Consider the following 19231-nt stretch of genomic DNA (forward strand, 5'->3'; position numbering starts at 1 on the left):
AAATACCGATGAACAAGCGGTGTTTTTTTTTCCACCGATATGAGAATACAAGAATCTGCGAAGATTGATCTCACCCATGTATGTAGCTGTTATCAGACTCTTTTGTCCTTTACTTCACTCAGTTTATGGTTTCTATTATCCTACGCTGATATACTTCCATTATTTCGCAATCACATCTGTCAAGGTTTAGCGAAGTAAGCTTCTAAACGCCCAAGATATATTTTTTTCCTTATGAATTTATTCATGCATGGCCAGGTATCCCCCGCGATCTCAACCTTAAAAGTGTGTAAGCAAATACTTTTTAGCGTGATAAAAAATGATAACGCTAATTGTCAGCTGTCTTATTTAAAAATAATTTCTTTGTCTTAATCTTTCCAGTATGATGGTTCACCACGATAAAAAGGAAACAAGCCGCGTGGCTGGCCGGAACTTTCCACAAGTTCTAAAGGTATTGAAGTTAAACCTTAACCCTCGGACGTACAAGCAAACTCACACCCCCACCATCGTACAAGGGGGGTGGATGGAACCCCTCCCCGGAGTTTTCGTTATATTAAAGTGTAGCGCAATAATTTTGCACTGAGGAGAAAGCCCTTAGGTTACTCTACAAGATGACAAGTTTTAATTGGCTATGATGTCACGTGACGTCATGTGACGTCATAAGAGCCGCCATCTTGGATCCGCCATCTTGGATTTCAACATTTTCTAAGTCACAAAATAACGAAAATTGATTCAAAATCAAGCCAGAATGCTCATGGAATATGTAAAAATAAACAAATCTTGCACTTCTGTTTCAAAAAACTGGAAATAATAAAGAAAATTGTTAAAAATGGCATTTTCTGGCAAGACCTGCTTGTATTTATGACGTTGCCATGGCAACGTCAAATATCATGGACACCTAGTTAACATATCAAAATGTCCGAAAAGGATGAATGAACAGCTACTGAAAGTTTTAGCATTGTAGAGTAAATACTTTTTTCGAAATTTGGAAAAAACCTTATGGCCCCCCCCCCCCCCCCTTGTACGTCTGAGGGTTAATATTTTGTCTCTTAATAGTTTGGTACTTTATATACGCTCATTCGTAAAATATTATTATTTACTACTCGATAATAAAATTGATATTTAATATAGGGAATACAGGGGAATACAGGAGAATACAGGGGAATCAGGAGAATACATGAGAATACATGAGAGTAAAGGGGAATACATGAGAATACAGGGGAATACATGAAAATACTGGGGAATGCAGGGGAATACATGAGAATACAGGAGAATACAGTGGAATACAGGAGAATACAGGGGAATACATGAGAATATAGAGCAATACAGGAGATTACAGGGGAATACAGGGGAATACAGGGGAATACAGGGGAATACATGAGAATACAGGGGAATACAGGAGATTACAGGGGAATACAGGAGATTACAGGGGAATACAGGGGAATACAGGGGAATACATGAGAATACAGGGGAATACATGAGAATACAGGGGAATACAGGAGATTACAGGGGAATACAGGGGAATACAGGGGAATACAGGGGAATACATGAGAATACAGGGGAATACATGAGAATACAGGGGAGTACATGAGAATACAGAGCAATACAGGGGAATGCAGGGGAATGCAGGGGAATACAGGGGAATGCAGGGGAATACATGAGAATACAGGGGATTACAGGAGAATACAGAGGAATACATATTAAGAATACATCGGAATTAATACATGAGAATACAGGGGAATACATGAGAATACAGGGGAATACACGAAATAGGGAAAACACGAGAGTACAGGGGAATACAATATCTGTATACACTATAATAAGGGATAGATAAAGTACACACCGCAGCTTGGACTCAGCGGGAATGTGCATTAATGTACCATCTGTGAAATTACATTCCTGGTAGGTGGTCCTTGAAAATTCAGTTTGGTCCTTGAAAAGTCCTTGAAAAGAACTTGAAAAATGGTTGCATTTTCTTGTATGAACCCTGTGTAAACAAGCTCATATTTTGAGGAGAAAGCTCGGCTACCAAACCAAGCCTGGTTTCCAAGCTCCCTAAGAATGTGATCCCAAAATTTTTTTTGGCTGCATGTCTGCGTTCGGCCTCCGGCTGCCGCTCATTATTCCATAAGCCCTTGCACAGTCATTAAGGCCTGAGGTCACCACTCCATCAGCCAATATCTATATTTTTCATTTCCCGAAAAGAGTCTACAGCATGGAGGCCCCGGCATTAGGGGTTTCTGAGTATCCCGTACTTTCCAATGCATCGTATCCCTTTGATTACCTTAATAATACAGGAAATTAACGCTCCATGAAATTAATGCGAATTATCAAAATTCGTGTTAATTTAAGTTGCGTAATTTTGTGTGAGCGTTAATTTCTGCGACATTATTTAAGTGGAGCGAAAGACTTTATTTTCATTCCAGATACTAGATACTGTTCGAACATATCTAGAAACTAGGAAACAATATCCTTCTCTTCTCTGTACGTTATTTTTCGGTCTTTCACATTGTAAAAGCCTTGAAGATATGTGATCTACAATATTTCAAGTTAATTTTTGCTTTCAGAAGAATGGAACTGCAGCCATAAATCGTGTTAATTTTCTTCATTTAAAAAAACATGCCCCGTTCCTCGCGTTAATTTCCTTTATTTAAAACAAATTTCCCCTCCAATTCGCGTTAATTTATGTGAGACATCTTGGTGGCAGGGAGGTGGATTTTAAACGGAACATCCGGATGACAAGTCCAGCTCCCAGCTAACCAGCAGGCCACGCGGCCTCTACTCCTACGCTCCACCAGGGATGAATGAACAGCTACAGGAAGTTTCAGCATCGCAGAGTTAATCCCCTCTTGAAATATTCATTGGCAGTTTTCTCAAGAAACTGGCTAGTCCAGTTCCTGAACTCTCCCTTCCGCGCGCTATATAGGGTTTGAACCCAGTCGCGTGAAGAGAGAGTCCTTGAGTCCAGGGTCGAGTCCAGGATAACCTGCATGCGCATGCGCCTATTTTCCCCCGAAATCGGAGGAAAAACTATATTTGGCAGAAGTTTGGAATCGCCCGCTCACAGATGACGAATTCAACTAAGTCGTCATTTGCATTTACTAACTCGCAAGAGGGCAAATCTCTCACTCAAATGACTTATTTTTCGCGCATAAACTACGCCATTCATATTTTTTAGCGGTTAGGGACTGTTCAATAAGTACCAGGGGGGTGGGCCGGAGCAATTGGAAAAGTGGTGGCTCGAAAATTTGTGACCCACCCCTTCCTCCTGGCTCAAAACCGACTGGCCCACCCCTGATAGGAGGTTAAAAATTAAATGACCCACCCCCTTTGCTAAAAAATCAAGGAACAAATCATTTCTTCTGTTAGGGGTTGGAGGTTTTTGATTTGACATCAGTTTTTTAAGTGAAATTCCCAACATATACCAACCCTAATTTTCCCTGATGGACACTGCTATTCTATGAACGTTTTCTCTCGTCTCTTAACACAGCATTTCTTATTCTATACATTTTTTATCATTTCTTATACTAGTCTTTGGTACATTTGCCACATATTTGTGGGTAAAGTCCATGGAAAAATTTAGAAACAAACATATGCAAAAACTGAAACAGTATTTAATACTGATTCATAAACAACTATTGCAGAGTTCATTTTTTTATACAGAAATTGATAACAGAACCTACAACCACTGTCCATCATTCGTATTTGCAAAGTGTTTGAGTTTACCGCTATTAAAAGGCTTAAAGCCCAGCGTAAATCTATGCAGGTTGAAGAGAGACAGGCAAACCTGATGTTATGATCACAAGCCATCTAGGGGGGTCAGGGGGGCATGCTCCCCCAGGAAATTTTTATATTTGGGCCTTCTGAAACCACTAGAATTATTAAAAAATGCCCACATGGAGAAATTTATCAATTTTATATACTGATGAATACAGTCTTTCTTGGATCTATACAAGTTTAAAATTAGTGAATAAATAAGATGACCCACCCCCTACGTGTAGTTCAAAATAACACAACCCACCCCCTTTCGACGGCTCAAAAACTGATGACCCACCCCTTTTCTGCTCCGGCCCACCCCCCCCCCCTCCCCTACCCTGTACTTTTTTGACCAGTCCCTTAGTGATATGTAGTTAGAGTTAACTTTTAAGTTAAGAGTGTTTCGGACTGTTCCGGGCTGTGTTCCTGGATTTAATACAGGTGCATTTGACTTTTGACTCAGTTTACTATTTGGTCATTTTAACCTTCAAGTAGCGCGCACATTCTTCAATCATTTTTGATTGGTTCTTCGTGAGCCTATGCGCATGCAAGTTATTCTGGACTGTCTCTTTTCCCGCCTGGGTTCAGCCACTGTTCTCAGGGCAGTGGTGCAGAGAGTTCAGGGCCTGGACAAGCAACTGGTAAATTCAATTCGGTATAAACTGGCATTTTCAGCTTATCGCGAGTTTTAAGTTCAGGTTTGAGTTTTACCATCCCTAGTTTCCCATTACTGTCACTTTATTTATTTTTTTATTTATTTTATTTTTTTATTTATTTATCTATTTATTTAGTTATTTATTATAAATATTAATGTCATTACATTTTAAATAGTGGTTATTGTTATGATCAATTTGAACTTGTGTCACGGTGTCATCACATGATCATAACATTAGTTGGGATATTCATCATATGAATATTCTTTCAAAAAAGGATAGTTTCTCATCATTTTTGTTACACGCTCTTTTTGCTCCGATGTCCATACTACATTGTTTCTTGTGACTGAAGGAGCTCCGTATAAAATCCTGCTGCATTTTTCTATGTAATCATCAGAACACGTGACCCCTAGATGATCGCATAACCTCTGAAGTGCCTCTCTGGGTCTCAAGACTGTTTCATGTCCTGGAATATCAAGAACTGCATCTCCGTACCGTTCCCTGACGCGCTGGTTAGCGTCTGCCATTTTGAAATAGTAGGCGATGACAGAGTTCAGGAGTTTCGTGTTGTTTACCTGTCGAATAGGAAACAAACAACAGACAAGCTTATATCTTATAAACTTATTTCATAGAACAAAATGATCCCATTTGAAATCCTTGCGTCAGGCAAAACTGACGTCCACTGCAAAATTAAGGAGACCTTATACATTCAAGAACTACAACCTTCTTTAAATACCAATGTCGGCAGTGAGAGGTTGTTACTTTATTAACTGAAATGTAAATATTAAGTTACTGCTGAAGATCAATTGTCTCAGTCTAGGTTCCAGACCCCTTTCATAACAATATATAAATAGTTGCCAAATTTTTAACGGTTATACTTTTGAAAATGTACGTAGCTTAGCATACGAAACGTCAAGTTTAGTAAAATTCGATTTTTCATAATGTTTATCACCGCTGTTTGTGTTATATTTTTAATCAGGTTACGATGGCCTAAAACCAAGAGTATATGATAAAAATCTTCGCTCCGCGAAAAACTTTTCCTATAATTTAGTTTGGTATAGATAGTCTAACCCTAATACAATATTACGCCCATTGACAGTGACATTGACTTTGGGCAATGACAGTTATATAGACGAATCTTTGTTAACAATATTTGCCTTATTAGCATAAGCAGGGGTGGCGCAGTGGTGAGAGCGCTCGCCTCCCACCAATGTGGCCCGGGTTCGATTCCGGCCCGGTGCCATATGTGGGTTGAGTTTGTTGTTGGTTCTCGTCCTGCTCCGAGGATTTTTCTCCGGGTTCTCCGGTTTGTGAGGAGAGAAATTTCGTTGATTTAGTTTCATTTTATTTATTCGCTTTCGCTGATAAAAACATAGAACGTTCCAACATAGAAGTTATTGTTTTGGTTTTGAAATAGCAGGTTAATGTTCCAGTTCATTAACCGTAGCAGTCACCTGTTGTTTTGTTGAAGATCATAACTGTAATTAGCGTTCACGTGTAACGGAACCCGCACTAGCCTTTTGTATAACTGTTGTCTACCTGCACTGCTTTGGAAGTAATTAATGTTGTAAAAGATGAATTCCGTTATAGCCAATCGTGCTTTACAAAGTGCGTGATCTAATGTTAGTTAAGACTTTTAAATGATATGATGTAATCCCGTTTTTCCCTGTAAATGGAAGTGCTTTGTAAAATATTCTTTGGTTATGTTTGTTGGATTAAACCTTATGTTGGATTCAAGTCTGCCTGTTCTAGTTGGTCTTCGATGATAAAATTCCTGTAACAGATCCTGGCCTTTCCGTAGCAAGCGTGTGTTTCCCCCAGAGTTGAAGTGCTATAGAGACATTGCAGAAATAGTCTAGAGAGCCAAAAAACCTATTATCACAGTGGTGGAGAATCCGGGTAGTTACAGCGAATTATCAGGAGACTTTAGAGCAGTCCAGAACGGAATGTAACCCCTTGGAGCGACTAACGAAGGATCGCCCAAGTAAGTGCAGTAAATTTGATTTATGAAGAAGTTTTTCAAGAAGAACAGTAAACCGTATTACTTGAGAAGCCAGAAACATTTGTATTCGCACACAAGTACCCCGAAGGGTAAGGCTGATGCTTGGGTGAACTGCGATTTGTCATTTGACCAGAGTGAATCAGCTACCGAGTTGCGAAGAGAAGATTTTAGTAGGGACACACCCGACTCTCGCGAAGAGAGGCCTCCTTTAAACCGTACAAATTTGGAAACGGTTGACATTAGCCTTGACTTAAGTGCTAGTGGACTTTCGGCGACGCGCGCCGACGACATTTATTGTGAACAAGAAACAAGTTCATCAACAGTGGAAGAAAATCGCAACCAGAGAACAATTTATAATAAAACTAAAGAAAAAGGAAAACAACAAGAGGAAATTACGGATAATTTAGAAGAAACTGTCCCTTCAGCAGGTGGTCTACAGGTACTAGTTATTACCTCGCCTGCTGACATATATAAACATTTCCCGCGAAGAGTTACCCTTCAGGACGAAATTCAGGAAAGTTTTAGGGATACAGACACTTCAAGTTCAGAAGAAATTGGCAGCAGAGAAAACGTTAGCGACTCTGACGACCAATTAAGTGAGGAAGACAAAGAACACTTTTCGTCCCACATCCAGAAAACAGGTACCAGTTGCCCTGGTCACACTGTTAGAAAGATGTTAGCAAAGAACCATGTGCGCTGAAGAATTGACTGATAAAAAGTCTAGTTTTAAGAACTGACTGTAGCAAAGTGTCATTCAGCCTTGGTATTTTATTTTAGTTTAGTTTTCTGGACCCCCGAGGCCATTATATGTCGGCTTGTTCGGTTTATGCCGCGGTCCAGGCACGAAAATCAAATACAAAAATTTAAAATTCAATAACAAACATACGTCAATAACTATTGCATCGCTATTTAGGAAACGTTTAATGTAGAATTTTTTTTTCTTTATATTATTATTGCTTGACTCGGGAGAGTTTCAAGCTAAGGTTGGAGGAATGTGAGGAGAGAAATTTCGTTGATTTAGTTTCATTTTATTTATTCGCTTTCGCTGATAAAAACATAGAACGTTCCAACATAGAAGTTATTGTTTTGGTTTTGAAATAGCAGGTTAATGTTCCAGTTCATTAACCGTAGCAGTCACCTGTTGTTTTGTTGAAGATCATAACTGTAATTAGCGTTCACGTGTAACGGAACCCGCACTAGCCTTTTGTATAACTGTTGTCTACCTGCACTGCTTTGGAAGTAATTAATGTTGTAAAAGATGAATTCCGTTATAGCCAATCGTGCTTTACAAAGTGCGTGATCTAATGTTAGTTAAGACTTTTAAATGATATGATGTAATCCCGTTTTTCCCTGTAAATGGAAGTGCTTTGTAAAATATTCTTTGGTTATGTTTGTTGGATTAAACCTTATGTTGGATTCAAGTCTGCCTGTTCTAGTTGGTCTTCGATGATAAAATTCCTGTAACAGATCCTGGCCTTTCCGTAGCAAGCGTGTGTTTCCCCCAGAGTTGAAGTGCTATAGAGACATTGCAGAAATAGTCTAGAGAGCCAAAAAACCTATTATCACAGGTTTTCCTCCCTTGACAAAAACCAACACCTCTAAATTCCAATTCGACCTTGAATGCACGTACACGTCTTTACGAGCTCCTGAGCTCTTCCGTGTCACGTGGGTAAATAAATTACATTTTACAAGCGCTTCAACACAATTAACTATAAACACGATAAACTATGAGTGTGAGCCTGGTGCATTAAATACGTTTTCTTTGGTGCGGGTTTGAAAACTCTAAATTTTACATAAAAAAGCATGTGCTCAGAAGCGCTTTTGTCACCCAGAAATGTTGCAGTTTTTAAAGATAATTTCTCATAACTCAACTTACAATTACGCCTTTGTCTCTTACAGCCTCTCTTTCAAGCATGGCGCGAAGCATTATGGTTGCTATGTTGTCAAAGGGATTCCTAGTGACGTGTATGAATTTGATTGGTACTTCAACCACTTGACTGATTTCCTCTAGAACAGCCATATTGCTGACATTCATTAATGCCATCGCTGTATCGCCTCCTTTCTTATCGCCGATAACCTTTTAAAAAAGAATAGAAATAACGATTAACACCGCAAAAAGTATATGAATTAAAATATAAAATCGTCATATGTAGGTTGATTTTGTTGTTTGTTCTCGTCCTTGTTCCGAGGGTTTTTCTCCTGGTTTATCAATCAAAATAAACACGGTTTAATCTTACTTTTATTCTGTGTTGATATCCTCCTTGCCACAATCCTGGCACATGATAATGATAGAAAAGGTGCTTGGGCAGTATTGAATTTTTGGCACGATTTCCAAAAACAGCCTGTCTCGCAGAGAAGTGGTGAAGGTCGTAAAATAAGTGATATTTTTGGAGATTTAACTCTTTTAGTGTTGGCGACTGATATTTTTTCCACTGTTTCATCAAATCGTATTCATGCGGGATGATTATCTCAGGGTGTGCATCCAATATGGCGGCAACCAAGCTGTGACTACTGCGAGGATATCCGATGAACATCACAAATGTCTCCACTCCATCGTACAGTTTGAACAGATTCTCGGCGAGAGAAATGGAAGTTGTTTCCTCTGAAAGAAACAAAAATGGATTCAGTTCTTTATAATGGTTCTTCTTGTGAGAGGTGCGGTAACTCAATTGTTAGTGGGCTTCGGATCGAGCGGTCCGGGTTCGATTCCTGGCAGGGGTCATTGTGTTGTGTTCTTGGTCGAGACACTTAACTCTCACAGTACCTCTCTCCACCTACATGACCTAAGCCCCAGTTGTTCAAAGGGCGGATAACGCTATACGCTGGATAAATCGCTATCCAGTGGATATCGTAGCATGTTAAGTTAGCATTTATCCACTGGATAGCGATTTTTCCGGTGGATAGCGTTTTCCGCCCTTCGAACGACTAGGCCCAGGTGTACAAATGGGTTCCGGCGAATTTCACGCTGGGGGGGGGAGGGGAACCCTGGATGGACTAGCATCCCATCACGGGGAATTAAAATACTCCTAGTAGGTTAATGCTACTGAAACCGGGAAAAGCTCCGGTCTGATGTGTCACTGGACTGATTCTTATCAGCTAGGGTCCAGGATTACAAAATTCATGTCTGCACATTAATTTAGTTGCATGTTAGTTACTTTTGTTGACATTTTCGTAAACAAGCCTTTTGTTATTACAGTCAACTCTCTCAAAAACGGACTCCGTCGGGACCGGCTTTTTAACTGTCCGTCTTAGAGAGGTGTCTTATAGGGAGTTTAGTTACAGTAAAATGACTGAAAAACTGCAGGGACGGGGCCAACACCAGGTGTCCGTCTTAAGGAGGTGTCCGTTAAGAGAGAGTTGACTGTAAAATTAAATCATGTAAGGCAAGCTTAAAAATTGACAACCCTGCATCCTGTTGGTATTCGAAAGGCGAACCAAGTTGGCCAAACCAGACTAACCAAACAAGGCCTGCCTAGAACAAGATCGACACTGTCATTTTACCTACCATTTCTAGACCTGTTCCCCAGCCTTGAGCTAGAAATGATCTCTTCGCTGTCGAGTTGAACACGATTTCTCTGTAAATACATGTTTGAACTTCCGCTATTCGCTAGATTTTCTATTTTGCTGCTGATAGTATATATAACCAAAACCGAGCAAGCCGCCAGCAGCGATGAAATCAGCACACGGATTGGGAATTTCATCCTGGACATTTTTTCTAAAATGAAGGGAAAAGAACAATGAAGAGTGTATGAAAAGAAAACAGATATATCAAAATGTAATGCTATTGATGAAGGTTATGCTAAAATGACTTAAAAGATTAGACAAGAAATTTTGGTGTAAAACGGGTCCGGTCTCGCCTGGCCGTTCTCTGTTCTAGTGGTAAATAAACCACCGAAAGATAAACAACCAAAAGACGACTTGCTTCAACTGTAAAGTAGCGAATTATTGTACTTAGATTCACAGCTTTTAATATTAGCGCACTTTGCTGATTGAGATCAGCAGGTTTTGCCGAATCATTGGAGTACGGCCAGTGTGACAAAAAGATAACTTCTAGTAATTCCCTGGCCTAAAGTTATCAGAATTACATCAAGACTGTCATTTTACTGGCAGATCACCGTTTACTTTGATGTTTCAAGTTCTTAAAGTGCCTATGAAGTAAAAAATAATTGCTGTTTATTTTAAAGGCTTTTCAAAATAAAGAAGAATGGCGTTTTCCTTTATGCAAAATCTTTTTTCGTTTTAGAGATATTTACGTTTTTATATTATGCAAATGAGGAAAGTGATGACGTCATTAATTGTTCCACAAAAAGATGAAGCATTGAATCAAGAATATCTCTTGGAATATTTGAGCTGTGTTCTTCAAACTTGGCACGATTAATGTACACCACAAAAGACACAAAATGGCACCTGTCGTGCCGTTGCTATGACAACAGTTTTGCTGCAAATACCTATTTTAATTAATACTAATATCCCCAGTTTTTGCTTAATCAAAGATGATCCACTCCCAACAAGCTAATGAGGAGAGTTAGGGTAATAGGGCATTATGTGTGTTCCAAGCTGGACCCTCTGTCCCACTTTAAAGGGTTGCAAATTGAGATATTTGGTTTATGACAGAAAGAGCCTTGAACCAAGAGTGTCGCCATGGTTACATCATAGTATGAGCCATCTTGCACCTTTAAGGAAGGTCACTACTGATGCTAAGTTTCAGAAATATCACCTTTATATTTTCAGAGATATCCTTGATTTTGTGATCTATCTTTTAGTGGAACAATTTATGACGTCATCACTTTCCTCATTTGCATAACACAAAAACGTGAATATCTCCTAAACGAAAGAAGATCTTTCAAAACGGTAAACCCCATTCTTCTTTATTTGTAAAAGTCTTCCAAATAAGCATTAATTAATTTTTACTTCATAGGCACTTTAAAGTTATGAGATTATGCGATTTTTTGTCCACGTTTTCAGCTAAAGTACGGCACCGAATTTAATGATTGTACAGTTGAATCCCGATAAGCCAAACTTCCCGCTAACTCAAACATTTTCCGATCCCATCCAGATAATTTCTTTCTAACTTTGCACTAGATAACTCGAACCTCCCGTTAACTCACTCCCCTCCAGGTCATTTTCTTACTAATTTTACCCCTGATAACTCGAACCTCCGATACCTTGAATCTTTCTCGATTTCCCTTGAAGGTTTGAGTTATCGGGATTCCACTGTATAACCAATTGATTAAAAATATAACTATTTTCGTCACTGTAAGCGGTGATATGCCAGTAAAATGACAATCATGATGTAATTCCACCATCCCTCAATATCCCTGATAACTTTAGAGGAATTGATATACAAAATTCAGAGAATTAAATCTTAACAAAAACACCTCCTAAAGAAATTATTCTAAACAATTCATTATTGAGCAACGGTCCTGTGCGACATCAATGTATAGAAAACGCTTAGTTAAGCAGCTCACAGATAAATAACTGGTTATAACTGGGATGAACAGTCAAAAATTACTCAAACGATACGCATAATACGTATGAAAACTTACATGTTATAAGATATTTGTAATTTACCGTGTAGTATCGTTGAATATTTTTACGAGTCGTGGGTTTTGGTTTGTGGCAAGCCGAAAGGCGGGTTCAAATAGATATAAGAAGGTAGTCAAAATGTACCGCGATACTAGAAATTGTTCAATAAGAGATCAGATGTATTCTCAAACAATTCCTGTCCCTAAATCCCCATGTTTAGCCTTACCTTTCTAGTTCCCATTTGCTAATTCTGTCAGTTTTTACATGTAACCATCGGTTAGCCGTATGATTATCATTGATTATCATAATATACGATTGGCATAATAAATTATGACACGTTAAAATAATTTCTCTTGTTTAAAATGCATCATTACTTTGTTTCTTCTTTATTGATCTCTCTTTGTTTCTCGTTAAATTGAAAAAAGAATTGAGAAGCAAGTAAAAAACCCAACATATTTATAAAAAAAGCGTTTAAATTAAAAGTGCTATATTTTAATTTATTCACATATTCTGCAAAAATGTTTTAGTTTTCCGTTGTTTCAAACAGTTGCATAGAAACGGCCAATTCACAGCAAACATGTCTCATATTATTCAACAAAGTGTCACGATATTCAAAGATGGTAGTGAATTATATCGCATGCATGCATCCAGTATACTGCTGCCTAAAATAAAGGTTGTTGACAAATATTTACAACTAAACACCGGAACACTAGAACAGCCACAAACAAGCCTAGTTTACGGTTAGGATTAGGGTCAGAAGTAGTGGTTGGTGGTTGGTTAGCTATAAGTGATTTTGGCGGTTAGGATGAGCTTTTGTAAGAGTGTTCCGGGCTGTTCTGGGGTGTTCCGGTGTTTCGGTGTTCATGGTTTTAGTACATGTCTTTGGCAACAGTGGAGTAGGAGACTGCGTTCCAGGGTGGGACTTAGGTCCCCGTGCCACTACGATAGCTGTAAACGCCTGACAGAAACCCTAAACAAGCTGGCTAATAGGGGAATAGCAGGACTTCAGTGGGCCCGTCACCCTCTCAGTTCAATTTTGTGCATGATTGCGAAAACCAATGCAGTAACCGCAAGGAAGCTCAGTTGCAAGCAAAGAGCTCCCATTCTAAGGGCCAAAATCCATAACTAGAATTGTATGCGGGCATGAAAGAACTATGTATTAGACGGGAGAGATAGAGCAGGTGGCTCAACTGTTACTGAAAGCTCAAAAGAGGACGATTTGATATAAGGGAAGAGTGCCTATAATGAGAAATGGGCGTCTATGCAGTGTCTATGTATTGGATCTTCCAAATTAATATAGCGATATGATATTCACGGCAGTCAAAGGTCTTGTAAAACATGGTAAGAAGAATTCGATGAGCGTTCTCTAAAAGAATTGCCCACACTTATTATAATTTTTTCGGGCCGTGATCTTGCTGCAGTCCACTTCGTTGCAAGCCAGCTACCTGTTTGTATAGGTAATCGCATGGGGCCGAGTAAAATTAAGGATTAATATCACGCGTGTTTTCAGAAGTTGTAGAAATTGCCAGAGTCGCGAAGCGACTCTGGCAATTTCTACAACTTCTGAAAACACAAGTGATATTAATCCTTAATTTTACGAGGACACATGTGATTACTTGTTTATGACATAGAGGGCAAAACTTTCTGAAAATTGTCGATGCTTATAATAACTTATCGGTACAGCGCGAAGCTTAATAATTTGGCTTGCATAACGAAAACGTTCCTCATAATCGAGCAAATCTTGGCGTTAGAAGAGAATAACGCTGACAGTTGTATGCAATGAAATGTATGAAAGTCGTGAAAATAATAAAAAGCTATTAACAACTGAACAAGCGAACACTCAATATAAACGTAAGCTAAATTTTATTCACCTGTTTGCACGTTTTGAAGCTTTCCGTCTACGAGCGGCTTCACATGTCAGTCCTCGACATAGATAACAGCAAACGACGACCCCAAACAAACTTGTAGAAGTAATTTGTCCGGTACATGTGACCTTCTTTCACAGAAAAAACTATGTATGTCCTCATTTATATCCTGGGTTGCTGGTGATGAGTCTTAGAGATGACAGAAGTGAAACGGAGATGTCAGTTGCCGGCCGCTATGAATGAGTTTAACGCGTCGCACACTCGCAAGTGTCTGATCCAATTTTTGTACCGTTTTCAACTGTAATAATCTTCTGTTTCAGCTTTCGGATCTTCGTTTCAAGCTATCACCCCGTTTCCATTCCATTTTCATCACATATCTGCGGAAACTGAAGTCAAATTTAGAAAAGATCGATGTCCAAGCGAGCGCTGTGTTTGAAAATTCTGCTCAAAATCCCGCCGTCTTGAAGTGCAGCGCGCTCAGCCAATCAGAAACGAGCAATTTTCCTGTTTGTCCAATCAGGATCTAGTAATTTTGCCCGGGGCAATTACCAAAATTAAGGCAAAATGCCCTCTGTCTCAGCCAATCAGCATTCAGTAATTTTGCCCTCTATGTTATAAGATATAGAAGTATCAAAGACCGACCCGACTTAATTTATACACGAGAGAGGGCAATGGGAAACAAAACATTAACTGGGAAGCGCTTTATATACAAAACGTTTGATTATTGAATTTGGAAGTACAGTCGAAGCTCTCGTAAGCGGACACCCTCGGGACGCGAAAAAAGTGTCCGTAACTGGAGCTGGCCGCTTACGAGAATGGTTCTCGTAAGCGGCCACTAGAGGTGCAGGGGAAAGAAGGCCGCTTTCGGGAACTTGCCAAGCTAACAATAACCGGACGGCCCAGGGGGGGTACTCCGGGATCAAAGTGACAGGGATGATCGAATGGAGGCAAGACTCAGGACCCAAAAAAATCCCTAAGTCTTCCGACATTACCCAAAAAAATCCCTGGACCAAAAAAAACGCCCATAAAAATCCCTAGTCAAATTACCCCTAAATTGCCAAGGCCGCGCTAAGGCACTTTAGTTTGATTTTAATACCAAAAAAAATCCCCTATTTAAATCAAGTCACCCAAAAAAATATCTGCCAAATTCTCCTACCCAAAAAAAAATCCCGGAATCGAAAATTTCGACCCCAAAAAAATCCTTCGCACATCCCCGTCACTTGGACCCCGGAGTACCCCCCCTGGGCCGGACGGACGTGGATGACGACAAAACAAACACTGAAATATGGTTCTGTAATTATTTTAAAATCATTGTGACGAATGGCGATGTGAAGTTGATTTATAAAAACAAGATACAGAGGTTGTGAATAGGATTTTCTTTGGGCTGTCCGCTTACGGGAGCTTAAAAACAAAGAAAAAGTCTAAGTCGTAAGCTCTGAAAGTGTCCGCGGCCGCTTACGGGAATGCCCGCTTACGAGAATGTAAAAATACAAAGTTTGTATGGGAGTAAAAACGGGGTTTTAGACAAGGCGACCGTAAGTAGAGCTGTCCGCTTACGAAAGTGTCCGTTAAGAGAGCTTCGACTGTAGCTGGAGCAAACATGCAATCAATGTTAAAATATCCAGCCGAAAATTGCATTTTGATTGTAACTAATTTTTTTTTATTTTAAGACGGGGGAAGTTAATGAAACAGAAGCTATTTTCTGCGGCTGTCCTACAGTACAATCACATTTTGCTGTTGTATACTATTCTTCCAGTTCTCTGATTGGTTTGTTGGCTTCTATCGAACTAGCTATAATTACATGTAACCCTGAAATCACCACCGTAATCCGCGTTTCTCTCAGAGTTCCGTCATAGAAGGATACGGCTAACGTGTTTACATCCTTGTTGAGCCACCCAATTCAGATCATGTGATTATTCAGTTGGAAGGTTTGTTCTCAGGACCGTAACAAGACTTTTGACATAGACGAGGCAAAAGTTGTGAGCGTCGAAGGCACGAGCCGCTAGCGGGGCCTGGAAAGAAAATTTTGAAATCTAGAAGCTCTGAGACACTTTTTCAGCATTTTCATGAAGTATTTCTTCGGTAAAATTAATCATGTTCAACTAGGGATTTTTTTTACCCACCTCAACGTATTTTTTTTTAATTGGGTTAAAATCTAGACGAGGAAAGTGGCTTGTCTTGCCTCTTGCTAGCTATGGCCCTGGCTTGCTCAAACATACACCCATACAAGCGCGTGTGACAAATTGCAGTTACCATCACTGTTATTGTTAACGTTACTGTCATGGTAATTGCCATCAGCTGTCCTAATTTGAACTTGTATCTGGATGTACTCCCTTACCCACCTTGATCTTAATAAGTACGTGATAAGTACGTGATCGGCATGGTTATGACACTAGTTAGAATATTTATCAAATGAATATTCTTTCAAGAAAGGGTAATCCTTCATCATTTTTGTTACGCGGTATTTTTGCTCCAAGGTCCAAACCACGTTGTTTCTTGTGACTGAAGGAGCTCCGTATAAAATCTTGCTGCATTTTTCTATGTAATCATCAGAACACGTGACTCCTAGATGATCGCATAACCTTTGCAGTGCCTCTCTGGGTCTCAACACTGTTTCATGTCCTGGAATATCAAGAACTGCATCTCCGTACCGTTCCCTGACGCGCTGGTTAGCGTCTGCCATTTTGAAATAGTAGGCGATGACAGAATCCAGGAATTTCGTGTTGTTTACCTGTCAAATAAGAAACAAACAACAGGCAAGCTTATATTGTATGCAACTTATTTCATAGAATAAAACAGCTGACAAATATTTTTCTTATTGACTGACTGTAAATCCCAATCACACAATGATATTGAAATTGAAGTGAAGTGACATTTGTCGGCCACACTTATACGAGAATTACGCCTATTGACATTGACTTTGACAATGACATAATTTTGAGCAATGGGGGATGATGAAATTTTATTGACATTGATATTAACATTGAAATTGTCACTGACATTGACTTGGCAATGACATGATTATCTGATACAAAAGGCGTGATAACTCAACCTACTATTACTCCTTTGTTCTCTCTCGCAGCATCTCTTTCAAACGTAGAGTGAAGCATTATGGTTGCTATGTTGTCAAAGGGGTTCCTAGTGACGTGTATAAATTTCATTGGTACTTCAACCACTTGACTGATTTCTTCTAGAACAGCCATTTTGCTGGGATTTCTTAATACCATTGCTGTCCCGCCTCCTTTTTTATCGCCGATAACCTTTCAAAGAATAAAAAGAACATTTAAAACATAGCAGCATAGCAAGCATATCAAATTTATTATGATTTTGAAGCCTAGTGCTCTGTAGACTGTTTTGAATTTTAGGTCATTGAACAGGTAGCGTGGTGGTTAGGACAGAAGCGAGATCAGGTTAATCTCCAAAAGCCAGTTAAAGCTATAATATGAAATATGCTGAGTGTAGCCTGCGTAGCTGGCGGTATTTTTGGGTTTTAACGCATGTCCCCCTCCCCAAGCCCCCCTCCCCCTCCCCAAGCCACTAGCGGCTGCGCCGCTCGTTGTCGCGGCTTCGCCGCTTGCTTGGACACGCGTTAAAACCAAAAAATACCGCCAGCTACGCAGGCTATGCTGAGTGTATTCTGTGTAATGCATCAAAAATGTTTGTTTTAGTTACTAGTGAAATGGCGTTTTGCCGATTTTGCTAAAAGTAACGTCATTAATTTCCAAATCCTCCATTTTGGATTTCATAATGTATTTGTATCAAAACTTAGCAAAATAATCTTACTTTTATTTTGTGTTGGTATCCTCCTTGCCACAATCCTGGCACATGATAGCGATAGAAAAGTTGCTTGGGCAGTAAAGAATTGATCAGTAATGTATATTTACTCAGTAAAATGTTGTGTTTACCAGCAGGAATCAGGATTTACATGCTTTTGAAAAGGCGGGACAGTCAAATAAACAGTATATAAAATTTAGTACAGCATGCGAGAGACATGTGATTGAGTATATGAAATATGTTCCAACGATTTTCATCAGTGTTATTACAGCATGAACGTCGAAGTCGTTTAGTTATCTTGAGTTTTATTACATAGTGATATGAATATTATTATCCTTGACAGTGTGGATCATTAACCCTTTTACGCGGTTTTTAGTTGTGGGCTTTTCTAAGAAGGTTTGTTGTCACTGGTATTAGGAGCATAACAAACAGTTGAAAGCATGGTAAACTATATACGGTTTTTAAAAGCACAGGATGTGCTTTTCACTGTTGATGAGATTTTGATTGACAGGTCAACCCCTGTGGAGTTATGACGTCATAAATGTACATTTTTGGTAATATTTAACCTATGAAAGTTAATTATTTGTAGTTAAACAATCAAGAGAATAAGTGCTAGGAGCTTTTTAGGGCTCAAATATGTAATAACAGTCTGTAACAGACTGACTGACAAAATTTCAGTTAAACAGATGAAGTTGTTTGCAAGTATGACAACTTAAAAGTTGGCGAATTTTCACCCTTTATTTTTCATTTTTCACTAATATGCAAGATCACAAAGGAATTGGTTTGAACACAATCAGTTAATTTTAAATGGACTCTTCCATATTATAGTTCTTTTGAAAGAGCAATATCTTCTCATGCATAAGAATACCTGATCAACTTAAAAAATTTCATTATTTTTTCATAGCGCGTATGTCAAGTCATTGTTCGCCGGCGATCGATCACTAGAAGAAAAAGCGTAAAAGAGTTAAGGATAGACTCCTTTTGGACCCTGCCATGGAGCGGTGATTAACAGCTGGGGTTTATACCATCAAAGACTAAATTTTTTCCTCCAAATGTTCGTTGGTTCTTATGGAATCTGCTACCTTTGTAAACTATCGTCTCGAAGAAAGTAGTTTCTGTTTCTGAGATTTCAGTCGTGAATTATACCGTAGGGTGAAAGGTGTTTGCCTTTTGAAACTGAAAATAATTTTTCTATTTTTTCTCTTCTTATGTCCCACATTGAATAGACGTCGTCAGTAACGTTTCCAAAGGATAGGTTTATTGCTACTTTTTCTGAATATATCGTTTTCTATTTTGGCCATGAAGATGTTAGCAGAAGCTACGGCAATTTTCGTGCCATGGCTGCTGGATGGGTTTGAAGATTATCTTTTCCACTGAATTGGAACGAGTTTTCTTGAAAGATCAGACTTGGAGCAAGTTCGTCTCAAAAAAACCTGTTAGGTACGAGAAGATTATGAGACAGGGAAGGCTTTCTTAGGCTGTTTAGGCAGTGCAATCTTCTCAATAAAATTATTAAAGTCTGTCGCACAAAGCTTGTTTCTGTGCTACCGGCTGAAGTTGATGGTCAATAAAAGCTGAAATACGTTCTTTCGACAGGTGCGTTCATAATAGCTAATTTCGGGCTTAAAATTTGCAAACTTGCGACTCTGACTACGAAC

General features: G+C 39.2%; 2 protein-coding genes and 1 long non-coding RNA gene across 3 annotated transcripts in view; 1 reads left to right on the forward strand and 2 right to left on the reverse strand.

Annotated features, from left to right (window-relative positions):
- Positions 1-19231, forward strand: part of LOC144665824 (uncharacterized) — a 259439-nt gene that overhangs the window by 49324 nt on the left and 190884 nt on the right. The gene's annotated exons all lie outside the window — the stretch shown is intronic.
- Positions 4121-12202, reverse strand: LOC144665737 (uncharacterized). Its single transcript, XM_078527033.1, has 5 exons — positions 12161-12202; positions 9914-10123; positions 8646-9010; positions 8285-8485; positions 4121-4981 (listed from the first exon to the last, which is right to left on the reverse strand). Exons 2-5 carry the CDS (start codon positions 10116-10118, stop codon positions 4643-4645), a joined length of 1110 nt encoding a protein of 369 aa, XP_078383159.1. The 5' UTR covers positions 10119-10123; positions 12161-12202; the 3' UTR covers positions 4121-4642.
- Positions 15406-17661, reverse strand: LOC144665796 (uncharacterized). Its single transcript, XM_078527093.1, has 3 exons — positions 17583-17661; positions 16856-17059; positions 15406-16530 (listed from the first exon to the last, which is right to left on the reverse strand). Exons 2-3 carry the CDS (start codon positions 17024-17026, stop codon positions 16192-16194), a joined length of 510 nt encoding a protein of 169 aa, XP_078383219.1. The 5' UTR covers positions 17027-17059; positions 17583-17661; the 3' UTR covers positions 15406-16191.

This window comes from Oculina patagonica, chromosome 9 (genome assembly GCF_052425735.1).
Source record: "Oculina patagonica isolate OP01 chromosome 9, crgOcupat, whole genome shotgun sequence".
Taxonomy (NCBI): Eukaryota; Metazoa; Cnidaria; class Anthozoa; order Scleractinia; family Oculinidae; genus Oculina; species Oculina patagonica.